This window comes from Asterias amurensis, chromosome 16, assembly GCF_032118995.1.
Source record: "Asterias amurensis chromosome 16, ASM3211899v1".
NCBI classification, from domain to species: Eukaryota; Metazoa; Echinodermata; class Asteroidea; order Forcipulatida; family Asteriidae; genus Asterias; species Asterias amurensis.
Window position 1 is genome coordinate 319,457 of NC_092663.1, and position 19,748 is coordinate 339,204.

At 38.6% G+C, this 19,748-nt stretch overlaps 1 protein-coding gene across 6 annotated transcripts in view; it reads left to right on the forward strand.

Annotated features, from left to right (window-relative positions):
• Positions 1 to 19,748, forward strand: part of LOC139948654 (growth factor receptor-bound protein 14-like) — a 61,233-nt gene that overhangs the window by 21,631 nt on the left and 19,854 nt on the right. For 3 of the 6 annotated variants that reach the window (XM_071946866.1, XM_071946867.1, XM_071946870.1), the window contains one exon: positions 17,619 to 17,940. In XM_071946866.1, coding sequence (XP_071802967.1) covers positions 17,742 to 17,940 — 199 coding nt within the window. In that variant the 5' untranslated portion in view covers positions 17,619 to 17,741. The other 3 variants (XM_071946871.1, XM_071946868.1, XM_071946872.1) reach the window with 3 other exon arrangements.

Genomic DNA, 19,748 nt, shown 5'->3' on the forward strand with positions numbered 1-19,748 from the left:
GATAGGATCAGGGCCAGTGGGCACATGGATCTGTTGATAGGACCAGGGCCAGTGGGCACATGGATCTGTTGATAGGACCAGGGCCAGTGGGCACATGGATCTGTTAATAGGACCAGGGCCAGTGGGCACATGGATCTGTTGATAGGATCAGGGCCAGTGGGCACATGGATCTGTTGATAGGACCAGGGCCAGTGGGCACATGGATCTGTTGATAGGACCAGGGCCAGTGGGCACATGGATCTGTTGATAGGATCAGGGCCAGTGGGCACATGGATGTGCTGATAGGACCAGGGCCAGTGGGCACATGGATCTGTTGATAGGACCAGGGCCAGTGGGCACATGGATCTGTTGATAGGACCAGGGCCAGTGGGCACATGGATCTGTTGATAGGATCAGGGCCAGTGGGCACATGGATCTGTTGATAGGACCAGGGCCAGTGGGCACATGGATCTGTTGATAGGACCAGGGCCAGTGGGCACATGGATCTGTTGATAGGATCAGGGCCAGTGGGCACATGGATCTGTTGAAAGGACCACAGGGCCAGTGGGCACATGGATCTGTTGATAGGATTAGGGACAGTGGGCACATGGATCTGTGGATAGGACCACAGGGCCAATGTGCATCAATGACATCAATGAAGGTATTATGTCAACAATGAGGCTTTTTGCCGATGACAGTGTAATCTACAGGTGCATCAAGTCCCGTAGAGATCTTGAGACTCTCCAAGCTGATCTCCAGGCAGTCTTTGAATGGGCTCAGAAATGGGACATGAGCTTCAACATCACAAAATGCTGCCACCTCTGCATCACCCTGAAGAAGACAAAGTTGGATCATACCTTCACAATCTCTGGTCAGGAAATCCAACACGAGAAAAAATGCAAATATCTTGGAGTCACCATCACTGACAACCTAAGCTGGAACACTCAGGCAGAAGCAGTCAGAGCCAAGGCTTCAAGATCGCTTGGGTTGATCAGATGCACCCTTGGAAAATGTAGCAAGGAAGTCAAGGAGACGGCGTACAACACTCTAGTAAGACCACAACTTGAATTTGCCACAAGTGCATGGAACCCGAACACAAACCCAAACATCAGAATTAGAAATGGAAATTGCAACCCACCCTCTCCAGGACAGCAGCAATGCTTATGGGAGAGTTCAACAATGCAAGATGCAAGATGCACCACATGGATCTGTTGATAGGACCAGGGCCAGTGGGCACATGGATCTGTTGATAGGACCAGGGCCAGTTGGCACATGGATCTGTTGATAGGACCAGGGTCAGTGGGCACATGGATCTGTTGATAGGACCAGTGTCAGTGGGCACATGGATCTCTTTTGAGAGGATCAGGGTCAGTTGGCACCACATGGATATTTGATAGGACCAGGGTTTGAGGGTTTGAGTCAGGGGCTACCTCTCATCCCCATTCTTTGGGTCGCATTGATAGAGAGAATGCAATGAGTGTGATATAAGAATAATGTGCATTACATACACATGTACCAAACGAAGATGAGGTTTCATCTTACTGAAGATAAATTTACACAATATTAGAAGTGATAGATTATACCATCAAACTTGCATTTTTAGCACTATTGGCTATGATCAAAAAATGGATTCAAGGCATTTATTGTTTACAGCTTTGAGTGATTTAGGGTCCAGAATGTCAGGCATACTTTGTGCATGCTACCTCCATGCTGAATATTGAGCACACTGAATGTGATTGTGTTTGTTACTTTTTAAAATGCAATGCAAGCAATGCACTGCATACTGTATCCCTCATTTATCTACAATAAGTTAATTTGAAGCACATTCTTCATGAAGTTCAGAATAATAGTACAATACCTTTGGTATGCCTTCCATGAATTGAAGTATTCTATGAATGAGCTACTTGTGGGTTCTTTTGTAAATTTGTTTGAGATATATAGAATACTTGTCAATATCTAACAATAATGAGGAGGGCAATAAATGATGAACAATTGCTGCGGGTGTTGTGGTAAGGCAGGCTTAATTCACTTCACTTTGGAACTTATTTTGTTCTTTTGTGCATTTAATAACTTGGCTCTCTTTGCATTGTTGGTGCTCTAACTACTTGCTTTAGGCATCTGTACTGACTGGAAGATTAACACTGTAGGAGTGCATGAACCTGTAGACAAAACACACTTTATAAAGCACCATTCTTAACAGGAATGGCTGCAAATGCCTTTCAAATCTCAATGGAATGTGTAATTGGTGTACTACAATGGCAACAGAAAAATGCCTCCAGGTACATTTTTAAATGAAAAGATATGAAATCTAGAAGGAAATAAAATGTATAGGGAAAGTAGGACAGGCATGACTGGTTGTTAAAACCTTTATTGCTTCATAAAAACCCAAGGAGAGCTCTATACATATGGCTTGAATAATAATTGCACTAGGTTATGGTAGCACACCTGTTGTATGTCAACTACAACAGTTGATCACCTTCTATACATAGGTACAGATCCAGAGAGTGAGATCATCTTGACACATCCAAGCTCTCTCTTAATTGTATTTATATTTTAATTGACAATCTTTTTCCTTTTCTTAACTACAAATATCATACCCTAATGAGCTTTTTTTGAAGGGTAAGACTCTGCTGGGGTTGAAACTTCAGGCCATTGACTTTTTTTTAAATTTATACCAGCGGTCCTTTCGGTTGGTAAGTTGTTCGCAACAGCTAAATATATTTTTTCATAATTATAATGGAACAAAACTTGCTTGCATCATGATCCTCTGGATACTTTTTTGGCTTGTGTTTTTGACCCTCCCTGGCAAAGCTAATTGGTTCCAGGCAGGATTAAAGGCAGTGGACACTATTGGTAATTACTCAAAATAATTATTAGCATAAAACCTTACTTGGTAACGAGTAATGGGGAGAGGTTGATGGTGTAAAACATTGTGAGAAACAGCTCCCTCTGAAGTGCCATAGTTTTCGAGAAAGAAGTAATTTTCCACGGATTTGATTTCGAGACCTCCGATTTAGAACTTGAGGTCTCGAAATCAACCATCTAAACGTACACAACTTTGTGTGACAAGGGTGTTTTTTTCTTTCATTATTATCTCGCAACTTCGATGACCGATTGAGCTCAAATTTTCACAGGTTTATTATTTTATGCATAAGTTGAGATACACCAACTGTGAAGGCTTGTCTTTGACGATTACCAATAGTGTCCACTGCCTTTAAGTTAAATTTTCACAAGTGCATCAAGCATATGATTTGAAACTCTTCATTATGTGTATTGTCATTTAGTCAGGTACACCATCAATTCACTTATTCTACAACTGCAGATCCATTCACCCAATGAGAAAAATGATGTCAAATCTTTCCAGAAATGATGAATTCAGGCATCACAAGCCAAGGGTAGGTGACACAGGGGTTTGGAAAGACTTATTGGCACTTGGTAGAAGCTAAGTGTAAGATTTATACTCCATGGGCCATAAATCAGTCAGTCCTTGTTCCTATCAATAATCGCCAGTCGTAAAATAACCTTCAAACCTGTTAGGAATGTTTTTCCAAGAAGCATGTATAAGAATGTACAACCCTCTGAAGAAAAATTCCACAATCAATTATTGTTATTTACACTTAATCTAACATACATATAAACAAAGAAAAGAGACTGATGCCAACTGCAATGTACTTTGTTGTAAATGTGTTCCCTCTAAATCTGGTGGTCCTGTTGTCATGAATCTTTTTGTCATCTGAACAAACAAAAAGACTTAGTAAGAGTGATTTGAACAATAGAGCTAAGCTACATTATTTGAAGAACTAATGTACATTGTGGATCTGCATGTTTGTCACTTGACTATAGTTCTGATCATACCACAAACCTCAAACCACACCTTCAAGAACCCGTGGAGTGATCCAGTAGAGATGTGTTTGTACAATACATTTTGAGCAGTAACTGAAACACTCTGAACTCCTATAAACATGCCAACACCTCTCACAACTCTTCATTCTCCTGACAATGTCTTGAGACCAGCAAAATCTCACTTCGCAATAGTGAAGTTAATAACGAGAAGTCCCCTCGATCATCTAAAACGAAAGTAGTAGTCCCGGCTGATTTCCTATCTTTCGCCCAGGTACATGTAGTTCAGTTAAAGGAACACGTTGCCTTGGATCGGTCAAGTTGGTCTTTGAAAAGCGTTTGTAACCATTTTTTATAAAATGCATATGGGTAGAAAGATGTTGTAAAAGTAGAATACAATGATCCACACAAACATGCCTCGAAATTGCGTGGTTTTCCTTTTACCTCGTCGACTAACACGTCGGCCAATTATGGGGGTCAAAATTTTGACTCCCATAAATGGCCGACCATGTTAGTTCGCACAGTAGAAGGAAAACCACGCAATTTCGAGGCAAACTTGTGTGGATCATTGTATTCTACTTTTAAAACATCTTTCCAACCATATGCATTTTATAAAAAACGGTTACAAACGCTTTTGTTTTGACCAACTCGTCCGATCCAAGGCAGCGTGTTCCTTTAAGAAGCAGAACAGTTCTTTTCAGAACTGAGAAGTCTCCTGAATTCCAGAAATGTTTATCCGCAGAAGAAGAATAAAAAGCAAGTTCTCAACAGAACAATCCACCCAGCAAGCACACATCACGTTTCACACAAGGTGTAACTGCAAACTTAATGTATTGTTTTCATTTGCTGGAAGACACTTGACCACAAGCCCTTTAGGAAGTGGTAGGTAAAAGATTGCATAATAGTCAGTTTCAAATTATTGTGAGATTATAATAACTTGTTTAATGTACCGTGCTTGCAGATGCTTGCCACATATTGTTTCAATTGGTATGCTTGGGAGACTTTGCAGCTTAACCCTTTCGCAAAATCATGTATATTTCATGGAGTATGGTATGAACTGATTGCATTATGCATTGTAAGTGGGTATGGCTATATTTAGTATTGATGGTGCTGGTAATTTTCAAAACTCAACATGTACATTTGGTAAAGTCTGGTTCTGGAAAATGATAAATAGTAAAATACGTGTAAGATATTAAATCCCAGCCAAAACTGAACGACCCCCCGAACATCAATAGGAAAGTTTTTTAAAATGTTTTTATTGTTTCTTCAGTTAAAGGCGGTGAATACAATGAAGTAATGACCTTGGTTGGTGGTGGCAGTTATTAATGGACCAAGCCAAAGACAAGGTCCATTAAAAGGGAGGTCCATTAAAAGCAACCAGCCACCAACCAGGTCATTACCATGCAGTGAAGACTGGATCTCACAGTGTTAAAGCCTGAAAACTTCCATAGTTTGGTCATGTACATTGTTCATTTGAAAGTATTTGTTTGAATTGTTCCAAAGTTACGTGTACAAAAAGAGTTCAACTTTGTCAGTCGCATGTTCGAATCATTTAAACAAAAAATGGTGTATGATAAACTGAATAAAATCTGGACGTCAACCTTGGGAGTTTGAGCACATGGTGTAGATAGATTGGGTCATTTCTTAATCTTTGCCTCCACTTTTGGGCTGATCCTTTTGGGACTACATTACTTTCTAATGTCACAATCTATTTGAATGATGACAGATTTGCACCAGATTATACTTGCACCTTTAACCTTTAAAGAAATGAGGGAGTACAATTCTGCAAATTTACATGCATGATATTTGTACACTTTGTATGTATGTTTAAATGCAAGCATTAATGCATCCTGGATTGATTTAAGACTTCAGATTCTGAAAGGTTTACTTACGCATTATCAAGAACTTTGCATGTTACCTTTTTAAATAAATAATATTTGAAGCCTGTATTTGTGATATATCAGAATTGTTTAGAGTGGTTGTTTTCTGATATCAGGTTTGTAATGTTTCAGTCCCCTGAGGGTCTCCACATAAGCCATTTTATTTTTAAAAACATAAAATTTACATCCTAAAAAATATGGTATGAGGATTTTCCTTGTACTTGTACATGTACTCTTTTTACTGATTAGTTAGTTATGATACAGTTAGAACAAGAAATGAATGATAGGCCTAAGGTATGTTAGTGTACATTTCGTGGCAAAATAACTTAAACCTTTCTCAAAAACCAAGTCACAGCAGAAGGAGCCGTTGCTCATACTATCAACCTCTCCACATTACTCGTTACCAAGAAAGGTTTTTTGCTAACAATTATTTTAACATATTACCAATAGTGTCCACTGCCATTTGTCCACCGCAATGAACAAAATATATAAAATATGTATTTTTTTCTCAGGCATCACTCAAACAGTTATACAGAGAAATAACACTATAAATAAGACCGCAGAGAACAAGCCTGAAGATAACTAAACAGCGCAAACATTCGCTATCTAACGGCAATCCAGACAAAAACAACTTACAAGCACACATAAAAGTACAAGAGAAAACACCATACAAAGTTTAAAATTACATACAAAAAAAAATAACAATTATATGATCTATAGAAAATACATTGGCAATTTTGGGTTATCCTTGGACAATTTTGTGCAGTATTTCTATCTTCTGTTCTATTTTAGTTTATCTTATTTCATTTTTATTTCTCCTGTGGTTGTTTATGTAATTTTGGCTTGTTCTTGCTGCATTTTTATCCGAATAAATAAATAAATAAATAAATAAATAAATTCAATCAATCAACCAACCCATAAATTCAAGAATATTGCACAAAATTTGTTTGACCAAGATCCTCTAATACACCATAACAGAAGGCAACAGTAGGCAAATAATAGCAAACTAGTAATGATATGTTTGTGAATAATATATTTATATTGATGGGAGCCGATAGCTTTTTCTCTAATGGGTGTGGGTAAACTTTTGAAAATAAAATATTTGTAGTGTGTGTAAAATACAAGGTTGTTTTTATCTTCCAACCTAAAGACTAATCAATGTTGACTATTTACCTCTGATGTCAAGGTTTGTAAAGTTCACATGTTCTGATCAAGATATAGAACCATTATATCAAACCCTCTATTGATTTTCAATCTCTCGTCTTTGAAGCTGTATTTTGAGTCTTGTTGACTTAACTTGATATGAAGTAGAGATTTGACAACTAGTGTGGTCATTTGAATGGCAGTGAGACACAATCTAGTATCAGCATGTATCCACTGTATACATGATCTTAGACCTACAGGGTGGCACAACTAAACGGTTTGATTGACAGTGCATTCAATGCTTTTTCATACAAGATTTTCATCATCGAGTTTGTTCATCCATAAACGTCAATTTATCAGCAGTGAGCCAACATGCTACTCAACGGCTAAATGCTGCAATAATTTGAAACTTTAAAAAGAAAATGTAATTTTGTCCAGCTACTTGTAAGTTGTGTTGTGTGTGTCTGTCAGAAAAATGTACATTTTTTTAAAATTTGTAAAGATTGTTTTGCTTTTCTTTGAAACATCAAGTAAAAAACCACAAGGGAAACTGACTGGGTAAGTTTTAAAAAGTAAATAATATGAATGTGAGGACAATTTTATGACGAAACAAAGATATTAATACGCCAATAGCTTGATTAAAGTGCATATAAGAGTTCTCCAATTTGCTGTGGGCTGATGATGGTCTTTAGAGTTGGTTAGTTCATGGTTAGTTATTCTTATTGTAAGTAGGCTTATATGGCACACACATTTGAAATATTTGGTGAGTACATTCACAACCAGTGTATGTCAAAGTTATTAGTTTTGCAATGTGATAAAGAACTTGGCCAATATTGGCCTAAAACTCCCTTTTAAAAAGGATGTTTGTTTGATGTTTTCTACAACTGAAATTATTTGTAAAGTTTAGAGAATGTTTTTAAAAGTGTACAATTTCTTTGTCATATTACACCAAACCAGTCCTAGTTTAAGGTGCTTGGCTGTGTTATTGTTTGTCCTTTATGATGTACTGCATTTCAAAACACTTGATTAAAAGGTATTGTGTATTTTGTTATGCTCAATATTTACTTCCGAGTCTATGATTGACATTTCTAGAAGAGTCCACACATTTTGATCAAGCCATTTTTTACCTCCCCACCTGCCTTGTCTATTTTTCATTGGCACATTTTTTCTACCTTCAGATAAATGCCATTTTTTATTACCACATGTTGTGATTTTTGGGTGGATTGATGATTGGCATGTGATTTAAATGATTTCCATATGATTGAAATTCAATTTAATTTTTGATTTTTTTCACTCCTTGTAATGTTTTATAAGATTTTTTTATAGAGGAATTCTGCTGTGGATGTTTGGTCTCCACATGAAGTGAACTGCTTTCATACTGTGTGACATCATAACCTATTAGGCCCCTACCCTGACTGACATATATCAAAAGTTCTGCAAGTTGTTCCTTTGATAAAGAGCTGGTTTAGCTAGATCTTTCTGTGGGCAGGTTGCATGGGGTGTTTCTCCCACCACTGAGATCTTGTGGTATTGCGTGCAATCAGCCAATAAAAACTACCTTTGCCTTTACAGTACAGTACAGTACAGCGTACAGTACAGTACACCTAACATGTCATTTGACCAGTCCAACTTGCTCTATGGTCTTATCAAACACAGCAATTCTCTGAAACCCTTTGCAGTGTTGCCTGTAGATGTTGATGAAGTCCTGTCATTTTAATTGTTGATCTCGTCATTCTACAAGTAAAATGGTTAAAGGCAGTGGACACTATTGGTAATTGTCAAAGACTAGCCTTCACAGTTGGTGTATCTCAACATATATGCATAAAATAACAAACCTGTGAAAATTTGAGCTCAATCGGTCATCGAAGTTGCGAGACAATAATGAAAGAAAAATAACCCTTCTCACACGAAGTTGTGTGCGTTTAGATGCTTGATTTCGAGACCTCAAGTTCTAAACTTGAGGTATCGAAATCAAATTTGTGGAAAACTACTTCTTTCTCGAAAACTATGGCACTTCAGAGGTAGCCGTTTCTCACAATGTTTTAAACTATCAACCTCTCCCCATTACTCGTCACCAAGAAAGTTTTTATGTTTATAATTATTTTGAGTAATTACCAATAGTCTCCACTGCCTTTAATTAAATAAGGACTTGGTGATACAAAACATGTAAACATTATTTTTATTGTTAGACTTAGGGAAGAATGCTGCATAGTATAGGTCAGGACATACATAGTACTATTATTGTCAATGTTGAACTATTACGGGTTGATTCCTGTTGAGATAATGTATGTTTGTGAGTGGATCTTCTCATGTGATTGTCAATAATTTACAATGATCATTATAAATAAAGAGTTTGACGTAACATAAACATTTTCATCTGACAGCACTGTGAGTCAATCATATTCAAAGATACATAGTCTATGGACCATGGAAGGATGAACATCTTATTATTGCAAGTAGTTTCAAACAAACCACGGATTCTCTCATGCCTTTGTTATTGACCATTAAATCAAATCAATTGTCAGAATAATACAGAATGATTGGTGATTTGTCTTGAGTTATTCAACTATCTATTTATATAACACATAGTTTCTCAGTAACTGTGAAGTGGAAATCCATCTATTTTTTCTGTTTTCTGTTTTCTACTTGATGCTTTATTTTAGATCGATCTATGTAATTGATTTGAATTCACATGATGTAATATAAGGATTGTATGTGGACCCTGGTTAGCCTGTACTTGACCCTAAGTTCCATTTACACAGACTTCTGTGGTAGCATAGGGTTAAGCAGGGGGAGGGGGGGGGGAGTTCACACAGCCCTGGACTGCATTGAGCCATTCATACTTGCTAGTCACTGCTAACTCATTACTTGATTCCTGATTGGATAGCAGTGACCTGCACCAACATGTGTTTTATGCATACATACCTACATACTGTACACTGTACATAAAGCATGCACTGATTGTACAAGGCTCTTGACCAATGGTAAGTCAGCAGCTTTTAACGCAGTGGTTTCTGTATTATGAGAATGCGTGGACATGTGTGTACTGAGTTAGTGATGCTCCTCAGTGCAAGCTGTCATAGTTGGTAAGGACTTAAAGCCAGGCTGTGTCTTGTGTAAGCTCCCTCTATCCTTACTCTATGCTCCAAGTAAGAGGAATTCTCACTCTGAGTTTCTGGCCAGTACAGTTTGTTACTAGTCTGGTTGTTTCCTCCATTTTGTGTGGAACTCTCAAGTCTGACTTATTTTGAAGCTGTTCTTTTGTCAGTAAAAAGAAAAGAATCATTGAGTGAAGTTAACTTCTTACAAGTTGCATTGATGTATCGTATACTCGTGTCATAAAGGAAATATTTGGATGTCACTAAGAGCAGGATTTACACTCTTGAAATACTTACAAGTCAACAGGTAAATATTGTTTTATTTTTTTAATTCTGTGTTTTGCTTATTTTGCTGCTAAATTCTGTACAATCTTGATGAACATAATTTGGTAAAGCGGTAACACCATGATGAGTGTATCTACTTCCTTGCAAGTTTTCTTTTGAGAACTTGCCTTGCTTTATTTATATTCTATCGCCGAATAGATTTTTGGAAATTGGGAGACTTTTTAGCTCTGGAAAGAACTGAAAAATAACAAGCCTTAGTGTATCGATGGAACTTCTAATTATTACCGTAGTTCTAATTGAACTCAACGTTTCAACTGGGTTGCTGTCTAGTCATCGTCAGGAGACTTGGACGTCTTTATATCATGCATAAAACATTGAATTTAAGACATACATGCAGTGAGTAAGGATTGATGTGTCCAGAACATGCATTTAGCGATTATGTTTCTTGTGCATTTAGGTTGGCATACACACAGTGATCCATCTGTTCTTATGCTTATTAAAATAATGTAACCCATTCAGACAATTTATAATGATTACCATCTCACCTGAGTTAAATGCAGTTCATGTGTATCCCTGCTAGTGTGTATTTCTTGATCTAGGATTGAGTGTAATTCTTGGAATTGGACAGGTACAAGTTCTGCTTATTAATAATGCGTATGAAGGCCTATATAATGAGTAGGGTAGATGGTCTTAGCTTTCGATCCAAACCGGAACTCTTCAGAGACAACCTTCTTGAAGGCCTATATAATGAAACATCAGGAACAACATGAAGCAGAACTGCAAGAAATATAAATGAATGGCATTACTCGAGGAGGGCTACATCTTACTGGATGAAAACAGCCTAAATGATGATTTATAATATAAAACTGATAGTGATACATTCATTATGTGATTCACTGTTTATGCACAAAATGGTTTACATGTAAGAACAAGTCATATACTGTTCATGCCTAGGCCTACATGTACATTAGATTTGAAAGCACTGACCCAGCCGACATGTACAAGAGTTAGATTTGGAAGCACTGACCCAGCCGACATGTAGAAGAGTTAGATTTGGAAGCACTGACCCAGCCGACATGTACAAGAGTTAGATTTGGAAGCACTGACCCAGCCGACATGTAGAAGAGTTAGATTTGGAAGCACTGACCCAGCCGACATGTACAAGAGTTAGATTTGGAAGCACTGACCCAGCCGACATGTAGAAGAGTTAGATTTGGAAGCATTGACCCAGCCTACATGTAGAAGAGTTAGATTTGGAAGCACTGACCCAGCCGACATGTACAAGAGTTAGATTTGGAAGCACTGACCCAGCCGACATGTACAAGAGTTAGATTTGGAAGCACTGACCCAGCTGACATGTAGAAGAGTTAGATTTGGAAGCATTGACCCAGCCTACATGTAGAAGAGTTAGATTTGGAAGCACTGACCCAGTCGACATGTAGAAGAGTTAGATTTGGAAGCATTGACCCAGCCGACATGTACAAGAGTTAGATTTGGAAGCATTGACCCAGCCTACATGTACAAGAGTTAGATTTGGAAGCACTGACCCAGCCGACATGTACAAGAGTTAGATTTGGAAGCACTGACCCAGCTGACATGTAGAAGAGTTAGATTTGGAAGCACTGACCCAGCCGACATGTACAAGAGTTAGATTTGGAAGCACTGACCCAGCCGACATGTACAAGAGTTAGATTTGGAAGCACTGACCCAGCCGACATGTAGAAGAGTTAGATTTGGAAGCACTGACCCAGCCGACATGTACAAGAGTTAGATTTGGAAGCACTGACCCAGCTGACATGTAGAAGAGTTAGATTTGGAAGCACTGACCCAGCCGACATGTACAAGAGTTAGATTTGGAAGCACTGACCCAGCCGACATGTACAAGAGTTAGATTTGGAAGCACTGACCCAGCCGACATGTAGAAGAGTTAGATTTGGAAGCACTGACCCAGCCGACATGTAGATGAGTTAGATTTGGAAGCACTGACCCAGCCGACATGTACAAGAGTTAGATTTGGAAGCACTGACCCAGCCGACATGTAGAAGAGTTAGATTTGGAAGCACTGACCCAGCCGACATGTAGAAGAGTTAGATTTGGAAGCACTGACCCAGCTGACATGTAGAAGAGTTAGATTTGGAAGCACTGACCCAGCCGACATGTACAAGAGTTAGATTTGGAAGCACTGACCCAGCCGACATGTAGAAGAGTTAGATTTGGAAGCACTGACCCAGCCGACATGTAGAAGAGTTAGATTTGGAAGCACTGACCCAGCTGACATGTAGAAGAGTTAGATTTGGAAGCACTGACCCAGCCGACATGTACAAGAGTTAGATTTGGAAGCACTGACCCAGCCGACATGTAGAAGAGTTAGATTTGGAAGCACTGACCCAGCTGACATGTAGAAGAGTTAGATTTGGAAGCACTGACCCAGCCGACATGTACAAGAGTTAGATTTGGAAGCACTGACCCAGCCGACATGTAGAAGAGTTAGATTTGGAAGCACTGACCCAGCCGACATGTAGAAGAGTTAGATTTGGAAGCACTGACCCAGCTGACATGTAGAAGAGTTAGATTTGGAAGCACTGACCCAGCCTACATGTAGAAGAGTTAGATTTGGAAGCACTGACCCAGCTGACATGTAGAAGAGTTAGATTTGGAAGCACTGACCCAGCTGACATGTAGAAGAGTTAGATTTGGAAGCACTGACCCAGCCGACATGTAGAAGAGTTAGATTTGGAAGCACTGACCCAGCCGACATGTAGATGAGTTAGATTTGGAAGCACTGACCCAGCCGACATGTACAAGAGTTAGATTTGGAAGCACTGACCCAGCCGACATGTAGAAGAGTTAGATTTGGAAGCACTGACCCAGCCGACATGTAGAAGAGTTAGATTTGGAAGCACTGACCCAGCTGACATGTAGAAGAGTTAGATTTGGAAGCACTGACCCAGCCGACATGTACAAGAGTTAGATTTGGAAGCACTGACCCAGCCGACATGTAGAAGAGTTAGATTTGGAAGCACTGACCCAGCCGACATGTAGATGAGTTAGATTTGGAAGCACTGACCCAGCCGACATGTACAAGAGTTAGATTTGGAAGCACTGACCCAGCCGACATGTAGAAGAGTTAGATTTGGAAGCACTGACCCAGCCGACATGTAGAAGAGTTAGATTTGGAAGCACTGACCCAGCTGACATGTAGAAGAGTTAGATTTGGAAGCACTGACCCAGCCGACATGTACAAGAGTTAGATTTGGAAGCACTGACCCAGCCGACATGTAGAAGAGTTAGATTTGGAAGCACTGACCCAGCCGACATGTAGAAGAGTTAGATTTGGAAGCACTGACCCAGCTGACATGTAGAAGAGTTAGATTTGGAAGCACTGACCCAGCCTACATGTAGAAGAGTTAGATTTGGAAGCACTGACCCAGCTGACATGTAGAAGAGTTAGATTTGGAAGCACTGACCCAGCCGACATGTAGAAGAGTTAGATTTGGAAGCACTGACCCAGCCGACATGTAGAAGAGTTATATTTGGAAGCACTGACCCAGCCGACATGTACAAGAGTTAGATTTGGGAGCACTGACCCAGCCGACATGTAGAAGAGTTAGATTTGGAAGCATTGACCCAGCCGACATGAAGAAGAGTTAGATTTGGAAGCACTGACCCAGCCGACATGTAGAAGAGTTAGATTTGGAAGCACTGACCCAGCCGACATGTAGAAGAGTTAGATTTGGAAGCATTGACCCAGCCTACATGTACAAGAGTTAGATTTGGAAGCACTGACCCAGCCTACATGTAGAAGAGTTAGATTTGGAAGCACTGACCCAGCCGACATGTACAAGAGTTAGATTTGGAAGCACTGACCCAGCTGACATGTAGAAGAGTTAGATTTGGAAGCACTGACCCAGCCGACATGTAGAAGAGTTAGATTTGGAAGCATTGACCCAGCCTACATGTAGAAGAGTTAGATTTGGAAGCACTGACCCAGCGCAGACGTAGTATAATAAGACTGAGGGTAACTTGAGTAAACACAAAGGTTACTTCAATGTGAATGAAAGGTCATCTGAGTTTTAATCATGGTGTACCATGAACCTTGATCCAATAGATTCTTGTCAGGAGAGGTGGGATCATAACTTGTCTCTCGTTTGTACATAAAGATTTCTTTTGTAGATGTACACAACCTTTATTAATTGTTTGGAATGATACAAGGAGCTTTTAAATAAACATATTAGAATTATGTTTGTGGATGTGATGTAGCAAGATAATGAATAGACACAGGCACTGTACATGTAGGCCTAGCTACTCATGTAAAACATGTACATGTTTGGTACCATTCAATGTATTTCTTTTGTAGCACTATTTCACATGTCTTGGAATAATCCTTTTTAGGATGTGGCGGACACAATGCGACAACACTAAGAATTGGGTAAATTTACACTCCCATCATGTCCGCCATACCTCAAAAAGGCTTATGGATGGCTAGATGTATCACCAATACATGGTAGGTCTACACATGATAAATATTCATGAGTACAATTGGTTGCTTTAACCATCACAATAATAATTAATTGCACAGTCTGATAACTCTGTTGGTCAGTTTGACATTGATCTTTACAGACTGCTTGATCTCTGGTTCTACCCAATCCTTCTCTAATTAATATAAGAAAATGTAATTTAGATGTGTGTGTGATCATGGAGGTAGTGGTGACTACTGTAATAATGGAGGTAGATGCAGGTAGATGCTATATTGATTTTGCATGTGTGTCAGCTTAGTCCAGATGGTGGGATCTCAGAGAGGCTCATACATAAATGACCTGGTATTGAGTTGATGCAATATCCAGGACCCTACCTCACCTTTCCCAGGGTAGTCATTCTAACACTACATCTGCATCATATTAAGCAAGCATACAACCTGGTGACTCTCAGGCTTTTTAAGGTGATTCATGGAATCTTGTGTAAAGCCTGGAGCTGTATTAAAGTATCATTACACAGACTCCAGTTAAAGCATGAACTCAACAATCAAGGTTAATTCACATACAGGTTTCCATAGCAGCTTGCTATACTTGATTGAAGTTGACTGTGTCACAATTTGTTCCCCTCTTGTATGTGTTGTAATTTCACACTTGCAAATCACACCTGTGTCAAAAGTCAGCATTGTGGCCATGCATTGTCACATGAATGGACTGCACTAATGATTGCTTTGAAATGAAATCACAGTTTTAATGGACCCCTGTTGCAACAATGATTGGAAAAATTGGAATCATGTGGGGAAATGCTGCAGAGTTGCCATGGAGACAAGGTTTTTGGATAATGATCAATGATAGTTTTGATGATAATCAGCTGGTTCTGAAATAGTTAAAAGCTGTGTGCAAACTACTGATGCTCTACAATTCACATTTACTGTATAATGCATATTAGTTAAAAGCTGTGTGCAAACTACTGATGCTCTACAATTCACATTTACTGTATATTAATGCATATTAGCACTTTTACCAATATCTGTATTTCCAAATATTGGATATTTGAAATTGATTTGATATTTTCTTGCAACTTCGATTACCAACTACATGTAAGAGTCTAATTTGGACAGGTTTGTTATTGTATGCATATGTTGGGATAATACCAAGTGAGAAAACATGTCCCGTGCCTTTAACGATCCAATGTTCTAAATTCAGCATACATGGCCAGTATAAGCCTACCTGTTGTGTTACGTGTCCCACAGTGCACTGGCGGCAGTTATACGTACATGGAACCTTCCTCAATCCATGGATACATGTAGCATTGGTAGTTAGTATTTTACATCGCATGTCATGGTCATTCAATGTTAGGTTAATACACAAGTGCATGAAGTGATGAGGGTGTAGGGACACCATGTCTTATTATGATTCTGAAGTGTAACAAGAAGGCAAAAAATAAACAATGTACCAGTACATGTGTGTGAGTAAGGGAATCAATTTGTGGTTAAGAGGTTTTCAACTAGTGGTTTAATCCCAACGAGGCCTGGTTCTTGATAATTTTACCGAGACGTTCGTTGAGGTAAATTATCAAGAACCAGGCCTCGGCGGGTTTAAACCACTAGTTGAAAACCGATTCAACACACTTTTGATTCCCATCCATAAATACTTTTTCGGTCAAAAACATCAACACCTTTTGGTCAAATAGTAAAATAAATGCAAAAATTATAATTGTTTAATGATTTCTTTCAACACGACACCCCTGCAGCTTTGAAATGGTAAAGCCCTCCGCCGCCCTCGAGTAAACAACTCCTTATAAGGGAATGCTGTGCGCGCCGCGTGTATCGCGTGATGTGGCACAACTGTTTCAGCCGTTGCTCTCTGTCACGCCCATGTTTCAACACTTTTTACTGGTCATAAACAAAGGTTTATACACACCCACGTGACGCGCTCTCCACCAGTAGGAATAGCGAAACTGTCTGAGGTATTTATGAATGTGAGTTTAAATGTCAGCAAAAACTCTGCACTGTGTCAAACTGGTGGTTATATGGAGTTCTCTTTAAATGCCCCAATGAAGGTAGTCATAATTTATTCACATTTTTGGCAAGAGTATAAAATTATACTATGTGAAGGTGTGTGAATACATTAGACTAATTCACTGGCACAAGGTAAATACATTAGCAAGTGACCTGACTGACCCTAATGCAAGGTCAACTTTAAGACAGGTCAAGACTCTTAGCCATCCTACATTGGATATGTACATCAACTGACCACACTGTATGTACACATGTACAGGTAATTCTAAGTAGCCATGAATAAGCAAGCACCGCACTGTACATCACATCTTGAGTTTTTTCTTTGTAATTCCAGAATGCTACATTGTACTGTGCATGAACTAAGAAATGTGCATTACGCATGAGTTATTAATATATGGAGATAATTAATATGCAAACACTTGTAATGTACACCTTCCCTTTAAAGCTTAAATGCCTCTGAGGGAAGGTGTATGTTGGTAATTGTCAGGAAATTAATGGCATTAAAACCTTTGGTTAGAAGACTACAGTAGATTTGGATAATAAAGCATCTTGAGAAACATTTTACTTTGAAGTAATGTGGTTATTTTATGTAGATTATCAGTTTTCTTACCCCAAAGTTTAAATCTAAGTAACGCTTCTCATTTTGTGTTTTCCTATTTGGGATTAGTCTTCTGCATTGACATAATCACTCAGGATTTTCAGCAATACACATCTCAAGAATGCAACCATTTAGACCATTTTCAAAACTGTATACTATGCCTCTAAACAGCTAGTACTGTAGGGGTTTAGGTTTTATTACACAAGAATACTTCACATTGTGGTTTGACATTATACATGTAGTGACACCTTCTATAGGTTATTAGTTATGAATGGTAAATATTGTTTCCTTCTTTTTCACAGGATGGTATAGTTGGTTGTCTGCTGCAGTTCTACTCACTATCAGCTGATCATACAACACAACGCATCAAGCCCTAATCTTCCAACAATTACTACAAAGTCAAAGGTCGTCAAGCTGAGGGTCAAATGTCACACATCACCATGGAGATGACTCATGGAGGAAGTCATCTCCACAATGGTCTATCCAGTTATCCCCATCATACTGGAGTACTTGGTCATATGGGAATAGGGTCATCGGGTGACTCTGTTGGAAGCACCCATCAGCATACACCGTGTTCACCCGCAGGTGAGCGTGTGGCCATTATTAAAGGCTGCAGGCTTTCATGTAAGGATTTACTATTTGTGTTGATTAACTATCTCTTTGATCTGCCTGCCAGCAAGCTCTTACCTATCTTCATCTTACTGCTATGTGGATGGTGTGCTGAGGAATGAACTCCACCCACTATATTGCTAATATCTTATATGTAGGATTTAGTTTCTTTACTAATCCATCCATTAATAAATGATCCATTCAAGTTTCATCCTATCCCCTTTTTATTTACCTTGGGTTGATATTCAGATATATTGCCTGTGCCTCTGCACGGTAGTCATTTTCGGAATGTTTTTGAGCTTTGAGAAAAATACATTTTTCCTTTGAAAATATCTTTAACCCTGACTTGACAAAGGGTAGACAATAAGTTTGTCATAATAAGCACAGAGGCTTGTTGTTTAGAGTTGATTATGCATAGACTCCAAACCTTGGTCATGAGCCACAGCTGATAATCTGACATGGTATGCTGGGATCTCAGAAGGAGCAAACTTATGTTTATTGAGCCAACTACAATAAGAAGCTATGGTGCCAGCCTGCCCATTCTTGTTATCCAAATGGATAAAGGTCTAGAATCAAGGAATACACAAATACAACCCTGGAAAAGGGATATTTCCAGTTCATTCTTTTCCTTATTGTATGAGTGAAACAAACCTAAGCTAGCACAGTACAGTACATGTAGGTGCTAGATACACCCTTACAACAACAAAACTATAAGAATCTTATAGGAATTAAAGAAGTGATGAAAAATCAACAATAGTCTTATATAGGAATCCTGTTTAAATCCTTTAGGATACTATAGCTTAGTAATAGACAGGACTTTTTGTAAGGACATGTATAGAGTATTAGGGTGAACATATGTAGGTCTTTTTCACATCCGTATAATACAGTCTTGTAAACATAAGAATAAAACTAATTAATTCATCATCCTGAGCTGAAATTTAATGATCACAACAGTAATATTTTTATTTTGATAGTTTAGGTTCTTAAGTTCTAATGAGACTACTAATGGATTGGGGTATTACATATGACTACTTATCATAAAACCAATCAAATAAATGGACATACACATTCATTTTTCATTGAAATTAACTGGGTTTCAACAAAACTGTTTTGATTAAAGGCAGTGGACTTTATTGGTAATTACTAATAAATAACTATTAGCATAAAACCTTACTTGGCAACGAGTAATGGGGAAAGGTTGATATTTTAAAACATAAAACGGCTCCCTCTGAAGTGCCATAGTTTTGAGAAAGAAGTAATTTTCCACGAAATTTGATTCAGAGACCTCAGAATTAGATTTTGAGGTCTCGAAATCAAGCCTCTGAAAGCGTACAACTTTGTGTGACAAGGGTGTATTCTTTCATTTTTCTCGCAACTTCGATACCAATTGAGCTGAAATTTTCACAGGTTTGTTATGTTATGCATATGTTAAGATATACCAAGTGAGAAGACTGGTCTTTGACAATTACCAATAGTGTCCAGTATCTTTAAAACAGACATGATCGCATCAGTGTAAATACTGGTAGAACACCCTCAACCCTGCCCCTCCCCAAAGAAATCCTTTGTGGGGTACTACTATAGAACCAAAAACATTGTAGAGTAGCATTATTTTTGTTATATCTGTTATGTTTAATTATCATTGAAAGGCCTAGGGTACTTTTTGGAGCACAATGTCCACAGATTTACATTAAACTTCGCTGTTCGAAGATAATGATTTATAAGGCTTCCCTTGAAACATTACTTGCTGAGAAATGAGTTTTTGAGAAATGAGTAAGACTCTGTCACAAATATAGGTTTTACAAGCTAAAATAATTTTCATCTCA